The sequence below is a fragment of the Penicillium atrosanguineum genome (genome assembly GCF_028827265.1).
Source record: "Penicillium atrosanguineum strain IBT 20685 chromosome Unknown utg000007l_segment0_segment0, whole genome shotgun sequence".
NCBI classification, from domain to species: Eukaryota; Fungi; Ascomycota; class Eurotiomycetes; order Eurotiales; family Aspergillaceae; genus Penicillium; species Penicillium atrosanguineum.
In genome coordinates this window covers 401,043-418,335 of record NW_026623139.1, presented here as the reverse complement: position 1 = coordinate 418,335, position 17,293 = coordinate 401,043, and the positions used below count along the sequence as shown (strand labels likewise).

At 51.9% G+C, this 17,293-nt stretch overlaps 7 protein-coding genes across 7 annotated transcripts; 3 read left to right on the top strand and 4 right to left on the bottom strand.

Annotated features, from left to right (window-relative positions):
• Window positions 1–220: 220 nt before the first annotated feature.
• N7443_008342 (sugar porter family MFS transporter) lies at window positions 221–1,983 on the bottom strand (the record flags this gene model as incomplete). Its single annotated transcript, XM_056888398.1, has 3 exons — window positions 221–1,244; window positions 1,302–1,827; window positions 1,899–1,983. The coding sequence occupies 3 exons, from the start codon at window positions 1,981–1,983 to the stop codon at window positions 221–223; spliced, it is 1,635 nt and encodes a 544-aa protein (XP_056737700.1).
• A 1,624-nt stretch (window positions 1,984–3,607) lies between these two features.
• N7443_008341 (Mg-dependent acid phosphatase) lies at window positions 3,608–4,291 on the top strand (the record flags this gene model as incomplete). Its single annotated transcript, XM_056888397.1, has 2 exons — window positions 3,608–3,801; window positions 3,853–4,291. The coding sequence occupies 2 exons, from the start codon at window positions 3,608–3,610 to the stop codon at window positions 4,289–4,291; spliced, it is 633 nt and encodes a 210-aa protein (XP_056737699.1).
• Window positions 4,292–4,511: 220 nt separating this feature from the next.
• On the top strand, window positions 4,512–5,183 carry N7443_008340 (transferase hexapeptide domain protein; the record flags this gene model as incomplete). The annotated part of the gene is made up of 1 exon (XM_056888396.1): window positions 4,512–5,183. The coding sequence occupies one exon, from the start codon at window positions 4,512–4,514 to the stop codon at window positions 5,181–5,183; it is 672 nt and encodes a 223-aa protein (XP_056737698.1).
• Window positions 5,184–5,612: 429 nt separating this feature from the next.
• N7443_008339 (putative filament-forming protein (Tpr/p270)) lies at window positions 5,613–11,733 on the bottom strand (the record flags this gene model as incomplete). The annotated part of the gene is made up of 2 exons (XM_056888395.1): window positions 5,613–11,389; window positions 11,442–11,733. 2 exons carry the CDS (start codon window positions 11,731–11,733, stop codon window positions 5,613–5,615), a joined length of 6,069 nt encoding a protein of 2,022 aa, XP_056737697.1.
• Window positions 11,734–12,303: 570 nt separating this feature from the next.
• On the top strand, window positions 12,304–13,188 carry N7443_008338 (transcription factor TFIIE subunit TFA2; the record flags this gene model as incomplete). Its single annotated transcript, XM_056888394.1, has 1 exon — window positions 12,304–13,188. The coding sequence occupies one exon, from the start codon at window positions 12,304–12,306 to the stop codon at window positions 13,186–13,188; it is 885 nt and encodes a 294-aa protein (XP_056737696.1).
• A 366-nt stretch (window positions 13,189–13,554) lies between these two features.
• N7443_008337 (3,4-dihydroxy-2-butanone-4-phosphate synthase RIB3) lies at window positions 13,555–14,448 on the bottom strand (the record flags this gene model as incomplete). The annotated part of the gene is made up of 3 exons (XM_056888393.1): window positions 13,555–14,065; window positions 14,170–14,287; window positions 14,388–14,448. The coding sequence occupies 3 exons, from the start codon at window positions 14,446–14,448 to the stop codon at window positions 13,555–13,557; spliced, it is 690 nt and encodes a 229-aa protein (XP_056737695.1).
• A 550-nt stretch (window positions 14,449–14,998) lies between these two features.
• N7443_008336 (uncharacterized protein) lies at window positions 14,999–17,034 on the bottom strand (the record flags this gene model as incomplete). Its single annotated transcript, XM_056888392.1, has 2 exons — window positions 14,999–16,908; window positions 16,992–17,034. 2 exons carry the CDS (start codon window positions 17,032–17,034, stop codon window positions 14,999–15,001), a joined length of 1,953 nt encoding a protein of 650 aa, XP_056737694.1.
• Window positions 17,035–17,293: the final 259 nt, after the last annotated feature.

Sequence of the window (17,293 nt, the reverse complement as noted above, 5' to 3'; positions counted from 1 at the left end):
TGTTTTCACTGACCAGCTCAGTGATTCTGACCCGGACTGAAATGTACTCAGTGAGCCTGACTCTTGAGCGCCCTCTTTAAAGTGGCGGCATCTGGAATAGGAAAGCCCCACCCGGCAAAGGAAATAGAGTACGTATAGTATCATAAGTACACACTGGAAACGTGAAATATGGATCGGAACAGTAATCAACTTAGTTGCGCATACTTTAAGAATGTCACCCCTAGTGTGTACCACCACGCTGCACTTCGTGTTGAATAGCATGGGGCTTCTCCAGATCATCTTCATCAAAGCTCACGACGCCATCGGGAGAAAGATATTTCCCATGACGGCCAATCTGATACCAGGGGAGAGAGAATAATGCATCCATGGACTCAAGGCTCCGCCCAGCAGTCTCAGGAACGAAGAACCAAACCCAAAGCAAGCCAAGAACGCAGATCGCAGTGCAAAACACAAAGAACCCGTAGTTGGTCATGGCGATAAGCATACTGGGAACAGCCTTGGTATTACCAAACTGGTTGACGAAATGGATACACATCACAAGAGAAGAACCCAATGCGCGCAGTCGAAGGGGATAGATCTCGGCATTGACCAGATACTGGAAAGAGTTCCAGCCCATTGCCCAGCCAAACCCAGAAATATATAGGGCGGCAATGGCACCAATGCCAGCACGTTTGGCTGACCCTGTGATGGCGGATGCACCACTATCCCCGACATGAGCCGAGGCAGGGACCTGGGCCAGGTAGATTGCAACATAGCAGATTGAGATAGTTTGCAAAAGAATTCCGATGTAAAGCGACCGACGACGACCGATAAAGTCAATCAGGAAGAATGCACAAAGATAGGCAGAGCAAAATTTGACAACACCCAGAATGCACGTGGCGAAGAGCTTCTCGCTTTGGCCAGTCTTTCCTAGAGCAGCAAAGAAACTGTTTGCATAGATAGTAATCGCGGATGCGCCAGACCATTGGCCGAGAAGTTGGGACATAACGCCCAGCATGAAACGGTAGCGATTTGCAGGAATCATCACAAGCTCTTTAGCCTTGCCCAAGAATGAAGACCCATGGGTGCTTTCTTGTTCACGCTCTAGCTGGTCACGAACGTCGATTATCTCGGATGTGATAGTTGGGTGGTCTTCGGGTAGTTTTCGTAGCTTGCAAAGATTTTTAAGAGCTTTCTCATGCTCCCCCTTCATAATGAGGAACCGAGGGCTTTCTGGGATAGTCCATGATGCGAGGAAAATGACCCTATCAGTCATTGCATTAGAATGTAAAGCGTTATGAACTCAAATTCGAGGTACTTACCCAGCAAACATGATATGGATTGACTGTGGAATAACCCACTGGTTGCGAGTCGTATCTGAGATATTCTCCGAGCAACCCCAGTTCGCAAAATAAGCAAGCATGACTCCAAAGTAAACGGAGCCGGCAAATATATTTGTCAACATGCCACGAATTGCTTTCGGAGCAACCTCGGCCAAGTAGGTCGGGCCGACAACCGTGGTCATACCAACACCAAGGCCGGCTATGAACCGACCAGCAAGGATTTGTCCAATGTTACCAAAGCTAGTGATGACAATCACGAAGCCAATTGCCCAAAGAATAGTGAGAGCTTGAAGTGACCTCACACGGCCGATCCGGTCACACAAAAGAAAGGCCAACAGTGCGCCGCCGATAGAACCCAGTTGAACCATGCTGGTAATGTTGGACTCACGATTGGCTATCTCTGCCTCTGAGCCTACCTCCAAGGGAAACTCATCCTTGAAGCTCTTGAGGCTGACCATGCCACCAACTAGGCCTTCGTCAATTCCTCTGGCCGCTCCAAGAATACCTTTTATGTCACAAAATATCAGTACGGTATGACTGGGGCATTTTTCCTGAGCCAGTGGAAAGAAAACATACCAAAGACGCCCACAGACCAAAAGAGGCGAATGTTGAAGACCTCTCGGGGGTGATTAGCCATCCCGGGAGGCTTGAAAAGACCCATGCTGGTTGCAGTTGACGCTGATCAGGATAAGTGCAAACAAGGACAGTTACCGAAGGTGTAAGGGAAGTATTTGAGAGTGATGTTTCAATAAATGAAAGAGCGGACCAGCATTTTATACCTTATAACCCCGAACAGGTTTCGGGCAGATTAACATGGATCATGAATCGTATTCCAAAACTCTCACTTCACTCTCGAGTCTAGGCCTAGTGAGAGAGGGGAACAGTCAAGGTAGCAACAAGAAGGTCACCCCATAATGAGTAGAACTGGAATCTATAGCCGGCGCGTACCCCACATACCCCATGGGCAAATCCTTGGAACCCGTGGAGATTCCAATAAGGCAAGGGATCGGATATTTTGTTCAAAGCCAAGACAGCTGATATTCTTTTACTACCCACTTTAGGTAGTAGCACCAAGCAAAGTGTCAAAGCGGCTAAGCATCGGAGGAGATCAGATCGCCGGAAGTTGGCCGAGTCCACAAGCCACCCGTGAACGGCGATATCTAGACGACTCCATTCCGCTTTCTCGCTATTATACTACCATGCAATACTGTTTAGTGGCAAATTCAATCCCTCATCAGGGTCTTGGAAGACAGGAAGAAGTCAATAATTGGGTCAACTTCGGGGCGCTGGGTTGTGTAAAATCCGTAGCCCGAGGCCGTATAGACCCGCAAATATAGACATCTGCGAATGTACCTTAGCTCTTCGTATTTCCTCTCCGCCTATTCGCACTCTTATTCCGCTGCCCTGGATTTCCTATAGCAATTCCGAGTTTGATAGCCCCAAAATTGACCACTGTTGACAACACGTCCTGACCATGAACCCTGAAAGCACATGTATGCCACGAGGCAGCACCCCAGGTCTCGGCGAGAAAATTGCGGAGATTTAAAGCATAGTTCATACATTCGCGGGGATGCCAAGCCCGCAAGAGCCTAGTATCGGAAATTGACCGACAGGAGTTGACCCGTTCAACAAAACATGGGTGGAGGGCCAAGACCTTGGCGGTTGGCGCTTTCGAAGTCCCGGACTCATTCGATTCGGGAACACCGGATTCAGTGAATGGTGTAAATTAATGTGCTACCTATGGAATGGTCTCCCCTGTGAGGCTAGTAAGTCACATGAGTACCTAACATAATCAGGTGCAAGGTTATCCCCATAGGTCACTTAGTTATCTTTGAATTCCTTTTGGGATTATTTTAGTCTTTTTAAGTCTTTTTCCGACATTGTTCTTAGATGATTTGCTACAGATGCTTCTAAACTTCTCTTGAGACGTGTTTTGTAATATCTATGAAGCATTTGTCCTAGTAGCAGTTCTTCACGTCCGTATACCCCGAAGCTGCTCGAGAGTCCTTGCTATAGATATTTCTAAGAAAATAATAGTTAGAACAAATATCTAAGACAAGAAAACATCAATCAGTAGAAAATGATCGGAAATAATTTTCTAGATTTGTAAACGCTAAAGAAAAGAGGAACTCCTGGTAGTATACATAGTTCGCAGCTCTGGGCACGTGCGGATGCTCATCTCCCCGCCTTCCAACATTCTAGTCGGAATCCCCGAATATTTCACTCTCACGATTACCCTCTACACTCTTTTCCAGACACATCTCTTCACTCATTTTAACTGAATCATGCTTCGAAACAAGCGTCAGAACACACAGTCACTGGAAGATACCTCCGTGGCCCCGGCGACATTCACCGATGGCCTCCCTCTTCCCAAGCTGATCGTTTTCGATCTCGACTACACTCTATGGCCATTCTGGGTCGACACACATTGCAGTGCACCTATCAAGGCGCGCGACAATAACTCGCGCGTTGTGGATAAGTAAAACCCCCATCCCAACACAATAACTGTACACAAGCTAACTTACTTTAGATGGGGCGAAGCCTTCGCCTTTTACCCCGCCGTGTCCTCGATTATCTACGCCTGCAAGGGCCGCTCGATCCCACTAGCCCTCGCCTCGCGAACCCATACCCCCGAGCTAGCGCGCGACATGCTTAAAGCCCTGCATATTATTCCGAGTTTCTCGGATAACCCCGCTGCCAACGCGAAGACTATTCGCTCTCTTGACTACTTCGATTTCATCCAGATCTTCCCGGCGAACAAGACCCAGCATTTTGCAAAGATTCATCAGGCTAGTGGTGTTGTATATGAGGATATGTTGTTCTTCGATGACGAGACGCGGAACCGCAATGTTGAGACGGAGCTTGGAGTTACATTCTGTCTAGTGCGGGATGGTATGACCTTGGACGAGATGGATCGCGGTGTCCGGGCTTGGAGGAAGAGAAACGGCATTAAGAAGGCCGAGGAGTAGAAGGTGCCTTGGACTTGAACTTAGAAATGGGCGTTCTTTGCACTTTAGATTAGATATTAGATACCCGGTGGAATTGTACAAAATGGCGACTATTAGACATTGACCTTTCCTCGGAACTTGACTTGACTTGACTTGACGTTCACCTCCGAACTTGACGCCGCACCGCTCCCAAACTCCGCAATCCCCGACCCCCAAAACATCAACCAGCCACCATAATACAATGGCGACACTCAAACCACCATCCAGCCGTCCAGTCCCAACCGGCCCTCCAAAAGCCCCCCTCAAAGCCGATCCCACGGCTACAATTGCCGACACAGCAGTTTTCCAGGGCACATACCCCGTAACCATCGGCGCGGGCACAATAATCCATCCACGCGCCCGCTTCTACGCCTACCAAGGCCCCATAGTTGTCGGCGATGGCTGCATAATCAGCGAAAAGGCCATAATCGGCGCGCAACCTGCACGATCCACCGAGTCCAAAGAAATCGCAACGCGTCTCTCCTACTTCGTGACCGTCGGTCCGTCATCGACTATCCACCCCGGTGCGCACATTCACTCGTCTGTGACGATCGAGGCTCTCGCGACGATACATCAGTATGCGGAGATAGGGTCACATTCAAAGATTTGTTCTGGGTGTGAAGTCCCGGAGAATGGGAAGGTAGATGAGTGGGTTGTTGTTTATGGGTCTGGGCTTGGACAGCGGAGGAAGAGGGCGCGAGAGGCTAAGGAGCCCGGACCTGCTGTTGTTATTGCGGCGCAGGTTGCGCAGGTCCCTGTGCCTGGGCCTGCGCCTAAAGGGAAGGTTATTGAGGATGCCAGGTTGATGGTTTTGCAGAAGGAGAGGGAGGTTTTGGCGAGAATGATCGTTCCTGCTGGGGCGAAGAAGAAATGAGCTCAAAGATTATCCTGGAATTATGGCGCTGCATATTTTACTTTTCATGGAGGACTGTTAGGGGATTGAATATTTCGTGGGCTTGTTGATACCCTTTCTTGTTTTGATGATATCCCTACCATTTTGATACCAGTGCTCCAGCAATGCCTGGAGCTCAGTTGCATGCATAAGCTTGGAGATGTTGAGGAATTGGCATGAATTGAAATAAAATTTTAACCGTGTAATCTATGTCGATCCATTTTGGATTCGGTTAGACATTGCAGTCCCCGGAACGCCACCATATAATCACTAGATACAAAAACAAAAGAAACAGGACATTATGGCATCGCTTTGCCGAATTCCTGGCAAAGGTCACCATCAAGGCACCACCTGCCTTCCCTGAGTCAAACAAATACATGATAGGAATATAGGTTGATACATGAAATGTCACTAGGAGGAAGCTCCACCGCGCGCTTGTCCTCCGCCTCCTCGCATCCGCTTTCCACCACTTCCACCGTCATTTGCGGCATCGGAGTTATCATCACGGCCTCGCTTGTTGCCTGGTTGAGGAACAAACTGCTTGGCTTGAACATTCAGGTTTCCACGGTTGGCCGCGGGGGTCTGGGGTTGGTTCTGGGCGTTGGCAGCATTTTGGTTGCCGCCACGGCCCTGGCCACCTCCGCGTCCACCGCGTCCCCTGGTAAGACCAGCTCCGCGCTGGCTCTGGCCTTGACCCTGTTGCTGTTGCTGTTGCTGTTGCTGTTGCTGTTGCTGTTGCTGGCCATGACCGAAAGGATTCTGCTGGCCTCCACCGCGGGCCGCGTTACGGCCACCTCGGGCGACTGGAAGTCCAGATTGAAGAGCCTTCAATGCCGCAGGACCAGTTCCAGGAGGTGGCTTGCTCGGCAACGAAGAAGGCTGGTTAGCCTGGCTGTTCTGCTGCATTTGGCCGAATGGATTGGCCGGTGTGGTTGCCTCCTCTGCCTCGCCTTCTTCTACTTGTCCTTCTGTCGCCGTAGATTCGGGGATAGTGGCAATGCTGGGGCTCGGAGCAGGAGGAGCGGTTTGTTCAGCAGCTGGAGCTGGCGCTGGAGTCGGTACGGCAGCAGGCGCAGGTGCCGTAGGGGCAGATGCCGTATGGGCAGATGCCGTATGGGCAGGTACCGTAGGGACAGGAGAAGCAGGCATAGCGGGCGATGGGGCCGGCTTCGGCGCAGCGGCCGGTGGCCGTGCTGTCTTGGCTACCTCCCAGACCTCGACAACAGGCTTCTGCGGAGTCTCACCAGCGGCCTTCTGAACAACCTCAATCTTGGCCTGTGCGGTCTTCATTCGAGCGTCCAGCATGCTGATGCGAGCAGCGGATTTCTTGTCGGAAAGCTCACGGGCGGATTTAACCTTTTCTTCCACCTCTGCTTCGTGGGCTTTCTTGAGAGAGTCTCTCTCCTCATTAAACTTCTGTTCAATCTCCGCAGCAGCGCCGTCATTTCCAGTGGAGGATGACTGAACTTCTTGAACGATCTTCTCCCTTTCTTTGGCAATGTGATTGCGGATGTTGTTGCGGATAATAGTGCGGATAGTCTCGTTCGATGTGACAAGCAAGCGCGCTTGGGCATCTGTCAGATCGGGCAGAGCAGAGGTTTTGGACGGCGTTGCGGGTGCCGAGTCAGTAGCCATGCCAGGTGTAGCAGGCACGGTAGTTTCTCCGCCTGACAGCTTCTCCATTTCTTGGCGGTGGGCGGCTCTGACTTCAGCGAGCTTGTTGTTGAACACCTCTTTGAGTCGATCAGCACGCTCCTTGATCTTGGCCTCCATTTCAGCGTCCTTTGATGCCAAAAGACCATCCTTCTCGGCAAGGGCGGCCTCAAGACGCTGGATCTTCTCTTCCAGGGCCTTGATCTTTGGTTCATCACCCGAGGCGATAACCTGTGTGGTTGAAGTGGGGAACTGGGATGCTGGCGTGGGATTGACCGTGGTAGGTTCTTGCACAGCAGGTACAGGTGCGGGCGTAGGTGCCGTTACATGGGCGGAGCCGTTGGTTGTATTGGCCTTGAGTGCTGCTAACTCCGCCTTAGTTGTGTTCAACTCTTCCTGGATCACTTCTTTCTCCTGCAAGACCACATTGAGTTCTTGCTGCTTGCTGTTGATGCGTCCGGAAAGTTCCTTAGATCTGCCCTTGAACTGCTCCGTAAGTTTCGTGCGCAGCTCATTCACTCGGGCCTCGGAACCAATCCTTAATTGCTCAGGGAATGAGTCGACCTCGACCTGCAGAGCATCGCGAGTGGATACAGCCTCATCTCGAGCAGCCACTGCTTCATCTCGTTCTTTCTCTAGGCCTGCAATTTTCTCATTGAGAGCTTCCATCTCCGCAGGATCAACCCGATCGTATTTTTGAAGGATGTTTTGCACACGCTGTTGGTAACGATCTCTGTCCGCCTGCAAGATCTGCATCTCCCCATCTTTACCCTCCACAATATTCTCCAATTCGACAATCCTGGTCTCCAAGGGCTCGATCTTTAGACGAAGCTCGTCAATCAAAGAGGACTTTTCGGCGAGGGAGTTCTCCGTTTGTTTAACCTGGCTGCGAAGGGTCACGTTGCTTTCGCGGAAAAGGTTAAGCTCATTGAGCGTCTCCATAAGCTTGTTATGGTTCAGAGTGTTGTGATCGCTATCGGCAGCAGCACGGCGTTGCTGCTCAAGCTTGAGCCGTGTCTCATCAAGTTGAGACTGTGTGTAGTCCAACTGCTGTCGAATGCGTCTGCCTTCTTGCTCAGACAGATGGAGCTGCACATCCACAATTTGCTTCTCTTGGCGTAAGAAGTGGATGACTTCTTGCAGACCCTCCAGGTTTGAGCCCGTCTGCTCCCCTTCTTGGTCATAAGACTCGGGGACATTAGCACGATCACGCTTCAAAGAAGAGATCTGTGTAGTGATGTTCTCAAGTTGGGTATGAAGCAAGGAGTTCTGATGAAGTACCTCCTCGCGGCGCTTGTGCAATTCTGCCAGTTCACCCTCATACCTGGCACGCTGCTCAACCCAGCTCTCCTCCTTCTGAGCCAAGTCCTTCTTATAATTCTCGGACTGGGTTCGCAATTCGGCCATTTCCAGCTTGAGATGATTGGCATCCGCACGGACGGTTTGCAGGTTCTTGGCCGCTTCAGCGTGGCGGACGAGCTCGGTTTCGTAGTTTTGCTGGGCATTTTGGGCAATCTCTGCCTGTGCCTTGATGTCCTCTTGATGGAACTGGGCAGCGGCGATGTGTCTTTCGTTGTCATCCTTAAGGCGAGTGATTTCAGACTCAAGTGTGATTTTCTGCTCTTCGAGGTGTCGTGTGGCTTCGGTCTGCTCTTCGCGCACCTTTGAAATCTCGGCACTAGTGGTGGAGAGCTCTGAAGAGATTTCCTCAACACGAGCTTCCAAATCCTTGATTTTCTTGTCCTTCTCCTCGATGAGACGATCGGTTTCCTCGCGGTACTGTCCGTTGGTCTCGGCCTCTGCCTCCATACGCTCTTCGGTGGACTGGCTGATAGCTTGGTATTCTTGCACTTGCTCCTTAGCATGGGCAAGCTCGCCCTTCGCCAAGTCCAAGTCGCGTTTCAGCTCCGAAACCTCGATGGCCAGTTCCTGCTCTCGGCTGAGACCACTGCCCTCTTCGGCTCCCTGGGCGTCTGAAGCAAGGAATTCTGTGGCGTTCGTAGACACGCTAGGTCGTGACTGGACGACCTGCAAGCGCTCCTCTGCGCTCTTGAGCTCGACGGTAAGCTCCTCCACGCGAGTTTGAAGGTGATCCTTAGTAGTCTTGATCGCAACCAATTCTTCCCGAACTGCGCCCAGGCTTGTCACCAGATCATCGATCCGCTTCTGGCTTTGTTCCTGTTCGTAAACACGGCGCAGACTGGCCTGCTTGGACTCCTCCGTGATGGTATTGAGTTGGCGCTTGGTGGATTGGAGCTCAGACTCGAGGGTTTCAACACTTGATTGAAGTCGGCGCCGAGTCTCCGTATCAGTGTGCTCACGCTCGTTGAGCATTGTCTGGAGGTTGGCGTTGTAGGAGTCGAGTCGGGTCCGCTCGTTCCGAAGGTTTTCGACATCCTCCTGCAGTCTCTTCTCAATGCTCTTCCAAAGATCCTTTTCGGCCTTCAGGTTGGCATTTTCACGCTGAAGACTCTCTGCAAGACCCTTAGCCTCTACAATATCCTCGGCGGCTTGCTGCGTGCGAATATCTTGTCGATTGGCATTTTCAAGGAGAGTGGAATAGCGTTTTTGAAGATCACTGTTCTCAGACTTCAACATCGTAAAGTTGCTTTGAAGAAGATCAGCGCGTTGAGAGGCGCCTGCGAGTTGACTGCTTGAGCGGCTGATTTCACTGAAAAGCTCGCTGTTCTTCCGGGAAAGCTCATTGATTTGCTGACGAAGAGCGGCATGATCAGACGTCATCTCTTCGCGGTAAGTATCATATTGAGCTTGGACACTTCGGAGCAACTCAGCAGAGCCGCTCGTGTCGCCGGATTGGCTGTTGGCGGCTCCGAAAGGAATGGTGCCAGGGGGCATAGATTGCGAGAGAACAGAGGGATCACCGACAGTCTGTCGGCGGTGACTCAACATGCTCTTGAATGTATCACGCTCCTTCACGTAACTCTTGATTTGGGAAAGTAAGTTGGCGATTTCGTCCCGGTAAGTCTGGCATCGAATGCGCAGTTCCTTCAGCTCCTCCTGCTCTTGTTGGTGAACAGCCGACTTCTCACGAGCTTCCTCACTCTCCAGCTTATCGCCGATTTCACGGAGCATACGACGAAGGTCAAGATTCTGCTGTTGTAAATCGTGCAGGTTCTTGAACGTAGTCACGTTTTCGCTGATCCAGCGGCCAGTGGCGTTGAGTTCGGCTGAGTTGTCTTCCACTTGTTTGCGAGCGATCCGTTCCAGCTCATCGCGGTCATAGTCCTCGCCTTCTTTGGCAAGAGCCACTTCCAACAGAAGCACCTTGACGGTGGCGCTGATATCGTGAAGCTGCTGGCGTAGAATGCTACCCTCGCGGGTCAGCCCCTCAACTTGGCCTTGCCATTTCCGTGCTTCTTTGGTAGCATTTTCCCGTTCCTTGTTGGCGGTGTCAAGGATGTTTGACATTTCCATGACAGCGTTCTCGAGGCGGCTGTGGTCTGCTCGCAATTCATCAATCTCGGGTTTGCTGGACTCCAGTTCCTGGACCATTTCATCCACAGTGGATCGAAGCTCTTGGTTGGTCCGTTGCTCAGAAGAAAGTAGCATGCGCATCTTGTCATATTCGGTGTACATCTGAGTCAGAGTAAGACCACCCTTAGTTCGAGAAGCTCGAGGGGAGAAGGTGCCTCCTGGGGTTCCTGCCCGCATCGGAGTACTAGGAGCGAAACCGTTCAGCGAGCGAGCTGGACTCATGGATCGGTTGCGGCCTCCGTCAGACTCCAGTTGTGAGATGGCCACTTCAAGCTCAGAAACACGCTTCTCGGCAGCGGTCTTGTCTGCATGTTCAGATTCTATTTCAACCCGCAGACGAGACACTTCCTCCGCCGCATCATCCTTGGCTTTCTCGAGTGCCAGCTGACACTCTTGAACACGTTGCTTGGCGGTTTGAGCGGCAGATCCTTGAAGCTCAGCAAGTCGGTTGGCGCTGTCCAATTCGATGCGGAAGGACTCCGAAGCTTGGATCGCATCTTCCTTGAGCTTAGTGATACTCGCCAGTGACTCTTCGTAACGCTGCTCGGTTTCATCCAGGCGGCTCTTGAGCGAGTTCTCTGTGCGTCTAAGGGTTTCAATTGTGGAATTTGCTTCCTCATTTTCACGTTGAAGTTCAGAGATACGAGCACCCTTCTCCTTTCGGAATTTGCTGTGTTCGGCGCTCTTAGTCTTCAACTCGGTCTCGTACCATTCATTGTTCTTCTTAGTGAGGTCCAATTCTTGCTGCAAGTTCTGTTCCCGGAATCGCGCACTTGCAGATGCGGAATTGGCGTTCTGGATATTCTGCTCTGCGGTTGAAAGTTCGCGGCGTAGCTCAATCGTCTTCTTGTGTTGCGCTGACAGCTCCTCGGCAAGTTTGTCGTGAGCAGCAGACTTAGATTCGAGTAGAGCGAGAGTATCTCGATTCGAGGCCTCGAGAGAGGTGATGCGCGACTTCAGAGAGCTCACTTCGCTTTCATTGGTAGTGGACGATGATTTGAGGGTAGAAATTTCACTTTCGAGGGTTGAGCGCGTGTTTTCTGTAGGTTGTCAGAGAAGAGATGAGTTATGAGCTTGGAAGATAAATCATACCGGATTCATGCAGCTTCTTCCTCAGATCTTCGATCTCGGAGTGGCCTTTCTCCACCGTTCCCTTCAGCACCTTGATCTTGGATTCGTTGCTGCGAACAGCATTTTCTAGTTCAACCTCCAAGCGTAGCTTGTCCGACTTAAGCTCGTCGAACGCATGCGCTTTCTTGGTAATGGATTCAAGAAGCTGATTGACAAGATCCGCAGTAGGCGCCTGGGTCAGGGTACTGAGAGTTGCTTCGGGGATAGCGTAATGAGATGCCAAGTAAGGCAACTCGATCGTTGTCTCCGCCATGATGTGTACTAGCGTCAGGCGGGAGGCCTGACGAAATAGGGGAAGAGAAGAAAGTGGAAAAGTAGGAAGCTCGAGCTTCAATGCTCGGAGTTCCGGACGCGGTGTGCACCAGATTCACGTACACACGGTGTCGAGGAACTCAGATCATGACGATTCCTAGAAGTGGAGAAGTGTCGCAGCGACCGAAGCGACAATGGTGGTAGGCAGATGAATGGGAAGGCAAGTTGGATGAGGTTCAAGGGCGAGTTCTGCGCGCTGTTGCTTCTGTCAAAGAGGGCTAGCGCCGCGTCACATCACATGACTCCCCATCTCACCTGCGGCTCTTTTGACACACCTTCGATCTCTCTTCACTTGGACAGGGCGGATCTCTTTCACCCCCACGCCCCCAGTCTGTTTTTGTCTTCCTGCAGTCCGTCTTTGACACCAATATCTCCTATGATCAACGTCTAGCCTCAGAGCTTATCCCGGCTCATCAGCTTGATATACAACAACACCTCTTCATTCGACTTTCTTTGACTCCTCTCAACCTCAAGTGTGCAGTCGGAGGATCAGCCCACACCTGCCGCAGTCATGTCCTACCTTCAAAATCAACTCAAGAGCTTCAACGCCAGCGTGATGGAGTCGGCGAACCGCATGCCTCAGCAGAGACGTATGCCCAACAACGCCCCAGCCTCCGCCACCAGCTCACAGGTCCCTTCATCTACGCCGACTCCATCCTCTACTGCCATTGATCCCAAGAAAAAGCGTCATGACGTGGATATCGTTTACTCGCAGCCGGCGAACACGGGTACAGGAAAGGATATCATGACCCAGGTGCTTTTTGCAATCGAGCACATGAAGTCGAAAGGCATGCCGCTGAAGTTTGCCGATATTGTGTCCTACCTTTCCCTTCAGCACCGAGCGAATGACCCGGGATATGTCCAAGCACTCCGACGAATCCTACAGAAACACGAGAAGGTCGACTTTGATCCTAGCGGCGCAGGCGGCGAAGGTACCTTTGCTTTCCGCCCCCCTCACAACGTACGTAACCCTGAGCAGCTTCTTCGGAAACTCCAGTCTCAGACTACTGCAACCGGTATGAGTGTGCGCGAGCTACGGGAGGGCTGGCCGAATGTCGAGGACGCCATCAACCAGATGGAGAAGGAAGGGAAGCTCCTGGTCACTCGCAACAAGAAGGATGACCATGCCAAGATGATCTGGGCCAACGACCCTTCGCTAATTGAGCATTTCGACGACGAGTTCAAACAAATTTGGGAGAAGATCAAGATCCCGGACCCGCAGGCTGTCAAGGAGGCCTTGGATAACGCCGGCATCGTTCCTACGAACAAGAACAAGGTGGTCAAACCTCGGGTGAAGGTTGAGACAAAAAAGACCAAGAAGCCACGCCGCAGCGGCAAGACGACCAACACCCATATGATGGGTATTCTGAGGGACTACTCGCACCTCAAGCGGTGAACGGCATTCGGTGTCTTCTCAAAACGGCTGGGGAACTTTGTTTGCATTGCATTGGCGTTTGAATACTTTTTACATCTTGGCCAACACTGAATTGGCTCTTTTTTTTTTCTCTTCGGCCAACCCTGAAACTTGCCAGACTGTATATTATGACAAAATGATTGATACCCAGATAAACAAAACAAATTGTCAACTCTTTTCTACCTGGAATCCTGTACTTCCACTTCAAACCGTCTACTCCTACCTGAGACCCCGAAGTCTAAAGGCTTTTATCCATTCATCTAAAGGTATCCACAAAAGCAGAGATGTACAGAGGCAGACAGAACTAGAACGGGATATAAGAAAGCGACTCGTCATAAAGGAAATCACTTAATGCCGCCCATTGACACCCTCAGTCTTCTCCACATACTTGACCAAGTCCTCAATCGTACACACCTTAATCCCCCACTTCTTACCAAACTTCAAACATCCATCCCTACGCATCATTCCGTTCTCACCCTGAATCTCAGCAACACCCTCGGTAACATCACCCCACTCAACCAGCTCGGCAATAACACCAGCCGGTGCCTTGCCAGCAAGCCTACAGAACTCAACAGCCGCCTCGGTGTGTCCTGAGCGCTCGCGCACACCGCCAGGACGCGCCTGTAGCGGGATAATGTGTCCCGGTCGTCGGAAGGAGTCAACCTTCGCGTCTGGTGATGCGAGTGTGCGGCATGTCAGGGCGCGATCTTCAGCGGAGATTCCGGTCGTCACGGAATCATCGCTGGAGTCGATTGTAACGGTGTAGGCGGTTCCTTTGGGATCGGCGTTCTCGGCGACCATTTGGGGGAGGGCGAGGCGGGTTGCGAGGTCCGGAGTGATGGGGGCGCATATTAAGCCGCTGAATTCTTGGGTTAGTATTGTACTTTTGGGGGGGGGGGGGGTTGAGGCGGGATTTTGATCTCTAGGAAAGACCTCGACCCCAAGTACAGGCGGCGTGTTTACCTGGTATAGCGCACCAAGAAGGCCATCTGAGCGGGGGTGATGGCCTCGGCTGCAATTATGAGATCGCCTTCGTTCTCGCGGTCTTGCGAGTCGAGCACAATGATGAATTCACCATTCTCTGTGGTGAGTCACGGATCAGTCGTGCTCCGTCGGAGAACATACGAACAGGGAGGTGGGGTGATGGGGGGAACAGAGGTCTGTCAGAAGTAGGTACTTACTGAAGGCGGTGATTGAGTCTTCAATTGAGTCGAATTGCTGCGCAATTTCTGTAGAGGGCATCTTGGGCAATTGGTTATCGGCGCAATGGTTTTTGCCCCTCACTGCGCAATTTGGATATTGATGGAAAGGATGTGGAAAAAACGAGGGGTCTCGGGTGCGTTTTGTTTAATTTGATGTCCTCGTAAGGTCACACGCTTTGTAATTTCAGATTTGGAGAAGAATGGGGAGTCTGTAATGGCTGACAAGTGCATTAGAAATGCTCGTGATGCTCCGGCGCGGGGAGCCGGGCGGTGAGTGGGTCGCCTCGGCCTCGGCCTTCTGCCCCAGTCGCTTCGATTTCCTTCTCTGGAAATCTCGTATTGCTCTACGGGCCCTCGGAGCCTCGGCGTCTTCGGCGTCGCCGGACGTAAGTTCAGGGTGGAGATGGTTGCATGATACTACATACAGTGGGCATGATGGATTGAAGTTGAAAATATATTAGCTGCTCAAACGACAGTATACGTAGTTGGACACCGGGTGGCCATTCTTATCTATGCTAGTGATGGAAATGCAAATCTGAAACAAAGGTCGCAAATCCATGAAAATGAAAGGTTGTTCATCAAGAGGGTGATCAGCTCATACCGTCCGTCCCCATCCATCGCACCTCATCCGCCTGTCTCTCCAATGCTTGCCGCATGGCCTCTTCATATCTTCTCTCCTTCTCCCACTCGTCACGATGTTTCTTTCGCATAGCTACTCGCGTCTCCTCGTCGACTTCTGCATGCATGAACCAGTCGTCTTCGTCGATCTCGTCAAGGTAACGATCTTCAGGAACGGAGAACCTGATGCGCCCAATGCGCTCACCCGTCCAGATCAGTAACTCATCTCCGGAAAGGTTTCCTCCGGTAGGGAGGACTTTTCGTGCGACCTCGCTGTTCTGGTTTTGGGGTGCGGAGCTTGGCCAAAGACCACGCGGCTGTGATGGATCATATGGCTGCGGAGTGTTGAGGTTCCATCGTCGTACCTCTGCTCGGCCGTTTCGCTCCACCCATTTGATATTGCCCTCGGAGTCGGAGTAGACAAGGCGGTTACCGTGCGATGCCACCGACAGCAGCTTGGAACTAGCCGCGCTTTGCCGATTTCTATACATTGGGGTCAACTGTGACGTTCGCTCTGATGGGTTGCTGTTGTCGGTTTCCCGAGAGGAGGACTGAAGATTGTAAAGCTCCAAAGAGCCTCTGCCGTTGTATTCGCCACAAGCCACAATGGAGTGGGAATGAGGGTAGACGGAGTCTGAGAACACGGGGAAGCGGGGCCCGGGAGCAGAAGCAAGACCGCATAGTCGAGCGCCAGAATGAACGGTGCTCTGTAGGCGAGGGAAGAATCGCCGATCATAGCAGAGAATGCTAGGGAACCGGCCGGCCAACAAAATGGTATTCACGTGCGGGGCTGGGGGATGTAATATAGAAAGAGGACCGGGCTGGAACAGCGGCGCATAGTTCTCTTGCTCAGGGCCCGGGCTGCGAAGTCGACGAGGCGGCAGACCATTTGGTTGCAGTTGTAGTTGCGGCGAGTCGTAGTGTGGAAATATATCCAGTTCTGGAACCATTGGCGCTGAGTTCTTCTCGCATCGTAAACTGATGGCCTCCTCTTCTTCCGCGGCCGATAATCTAGAGTCATGTATCTGCAGGCTGAGTGTGGTCGCTAGCGTGAGTGGTACTGAATAATCAGTCTCTTGAGAGAGCGCAAAGATGGACCAAGGATAGCGTTGCTGCGAGATAACCCGCAGAGTCTCCAGATCGACCTCATTGAGGACGTTTCCGATTGCAAGGTAGGCTCGCCGCCGGAACGAGTCTACACTTACACCCTCGCCGAGATTGATAAAGTCCAAGGAAGATTTCGAAGGCGCGTGCTCTCTTCGCCCAGAGAGATCCTTCATGAGGACACCCGGCTCGCTCATCCCAAGGATCCTGCCTTTGCCTGATTGTGAATCAGATGAGTGAGAATGGTTCAGATCCCAAATACAGACGCTGCCGTCGTCAAGTGGTGCAATGACCTTATTTTCGCGCGCAGAACTCCAGTCTTTCAGCAGCCCCATGCCCTTTACCTCATAGGGCTCCCGCTTGCGACCTTCACCTTTTGCATGCAGCGGTTGCTGCACCCATGAAAAAGAAAGAGGCCCATGACGAGCAATATATTCCGAGTACCAATCCACGTGTTCTCCCTCTGCTGACGAGTCCCACTCGGCCGCTGCCCTCGCTCTCTCACTCAAGGGCAACCCTCGTGGATCCTGGACGTCATGATCAGGCTGTGGAGCAGGGGGTTGAATGAGATCGCGCAACGAGGTCTGTCCCAGAGTGCTCAAGGTCGCAGTCTCATTGGTAAGCAGGCTCTCCGAGTTCCGGCCTGCGGGACGGGAAGCTCGCAAAGCAGCCCACGACTCCTCATAACAGTGAAGTTTCCAGAGGTTATTATCGCGGGCGAGGTCAAAGATCTTTTTGGAGACCAATTGTAGCTGCACCTTCTCACACGGGGTGAGAACTGGTTATCGGGCACTTATCAGCGTTCAGGCGTTCTGCAGGGAATGGTGCGGAGAATGTTCGGGGAAGTTCGGCGGCGCTTACGGTCGATGATTTTGGTCAGGATCTCTACCGGCAGCTTGTCCATGGGGATAGCTTTGGAGGCTGCAGCATCAGGGGCAGATGGAAGTGTAAGAGGGGTTCGAGGGGCCGCAGCCTGTTATGTTGGACTGGAAAAAGTTGCAGACGCCTCTTCCCCGCGATCTGCACTGCTGTCACGTGCCCCAAAGCAAACTGTTTACATCGAGAGGATGATCATCTTGACCTTGGAATGTATCGTAGAGGGTATAGAGTGCTTTATCTCGACGTGACGGGCCCGTGACGCGAGTTTTGGTGGATAAAGTATA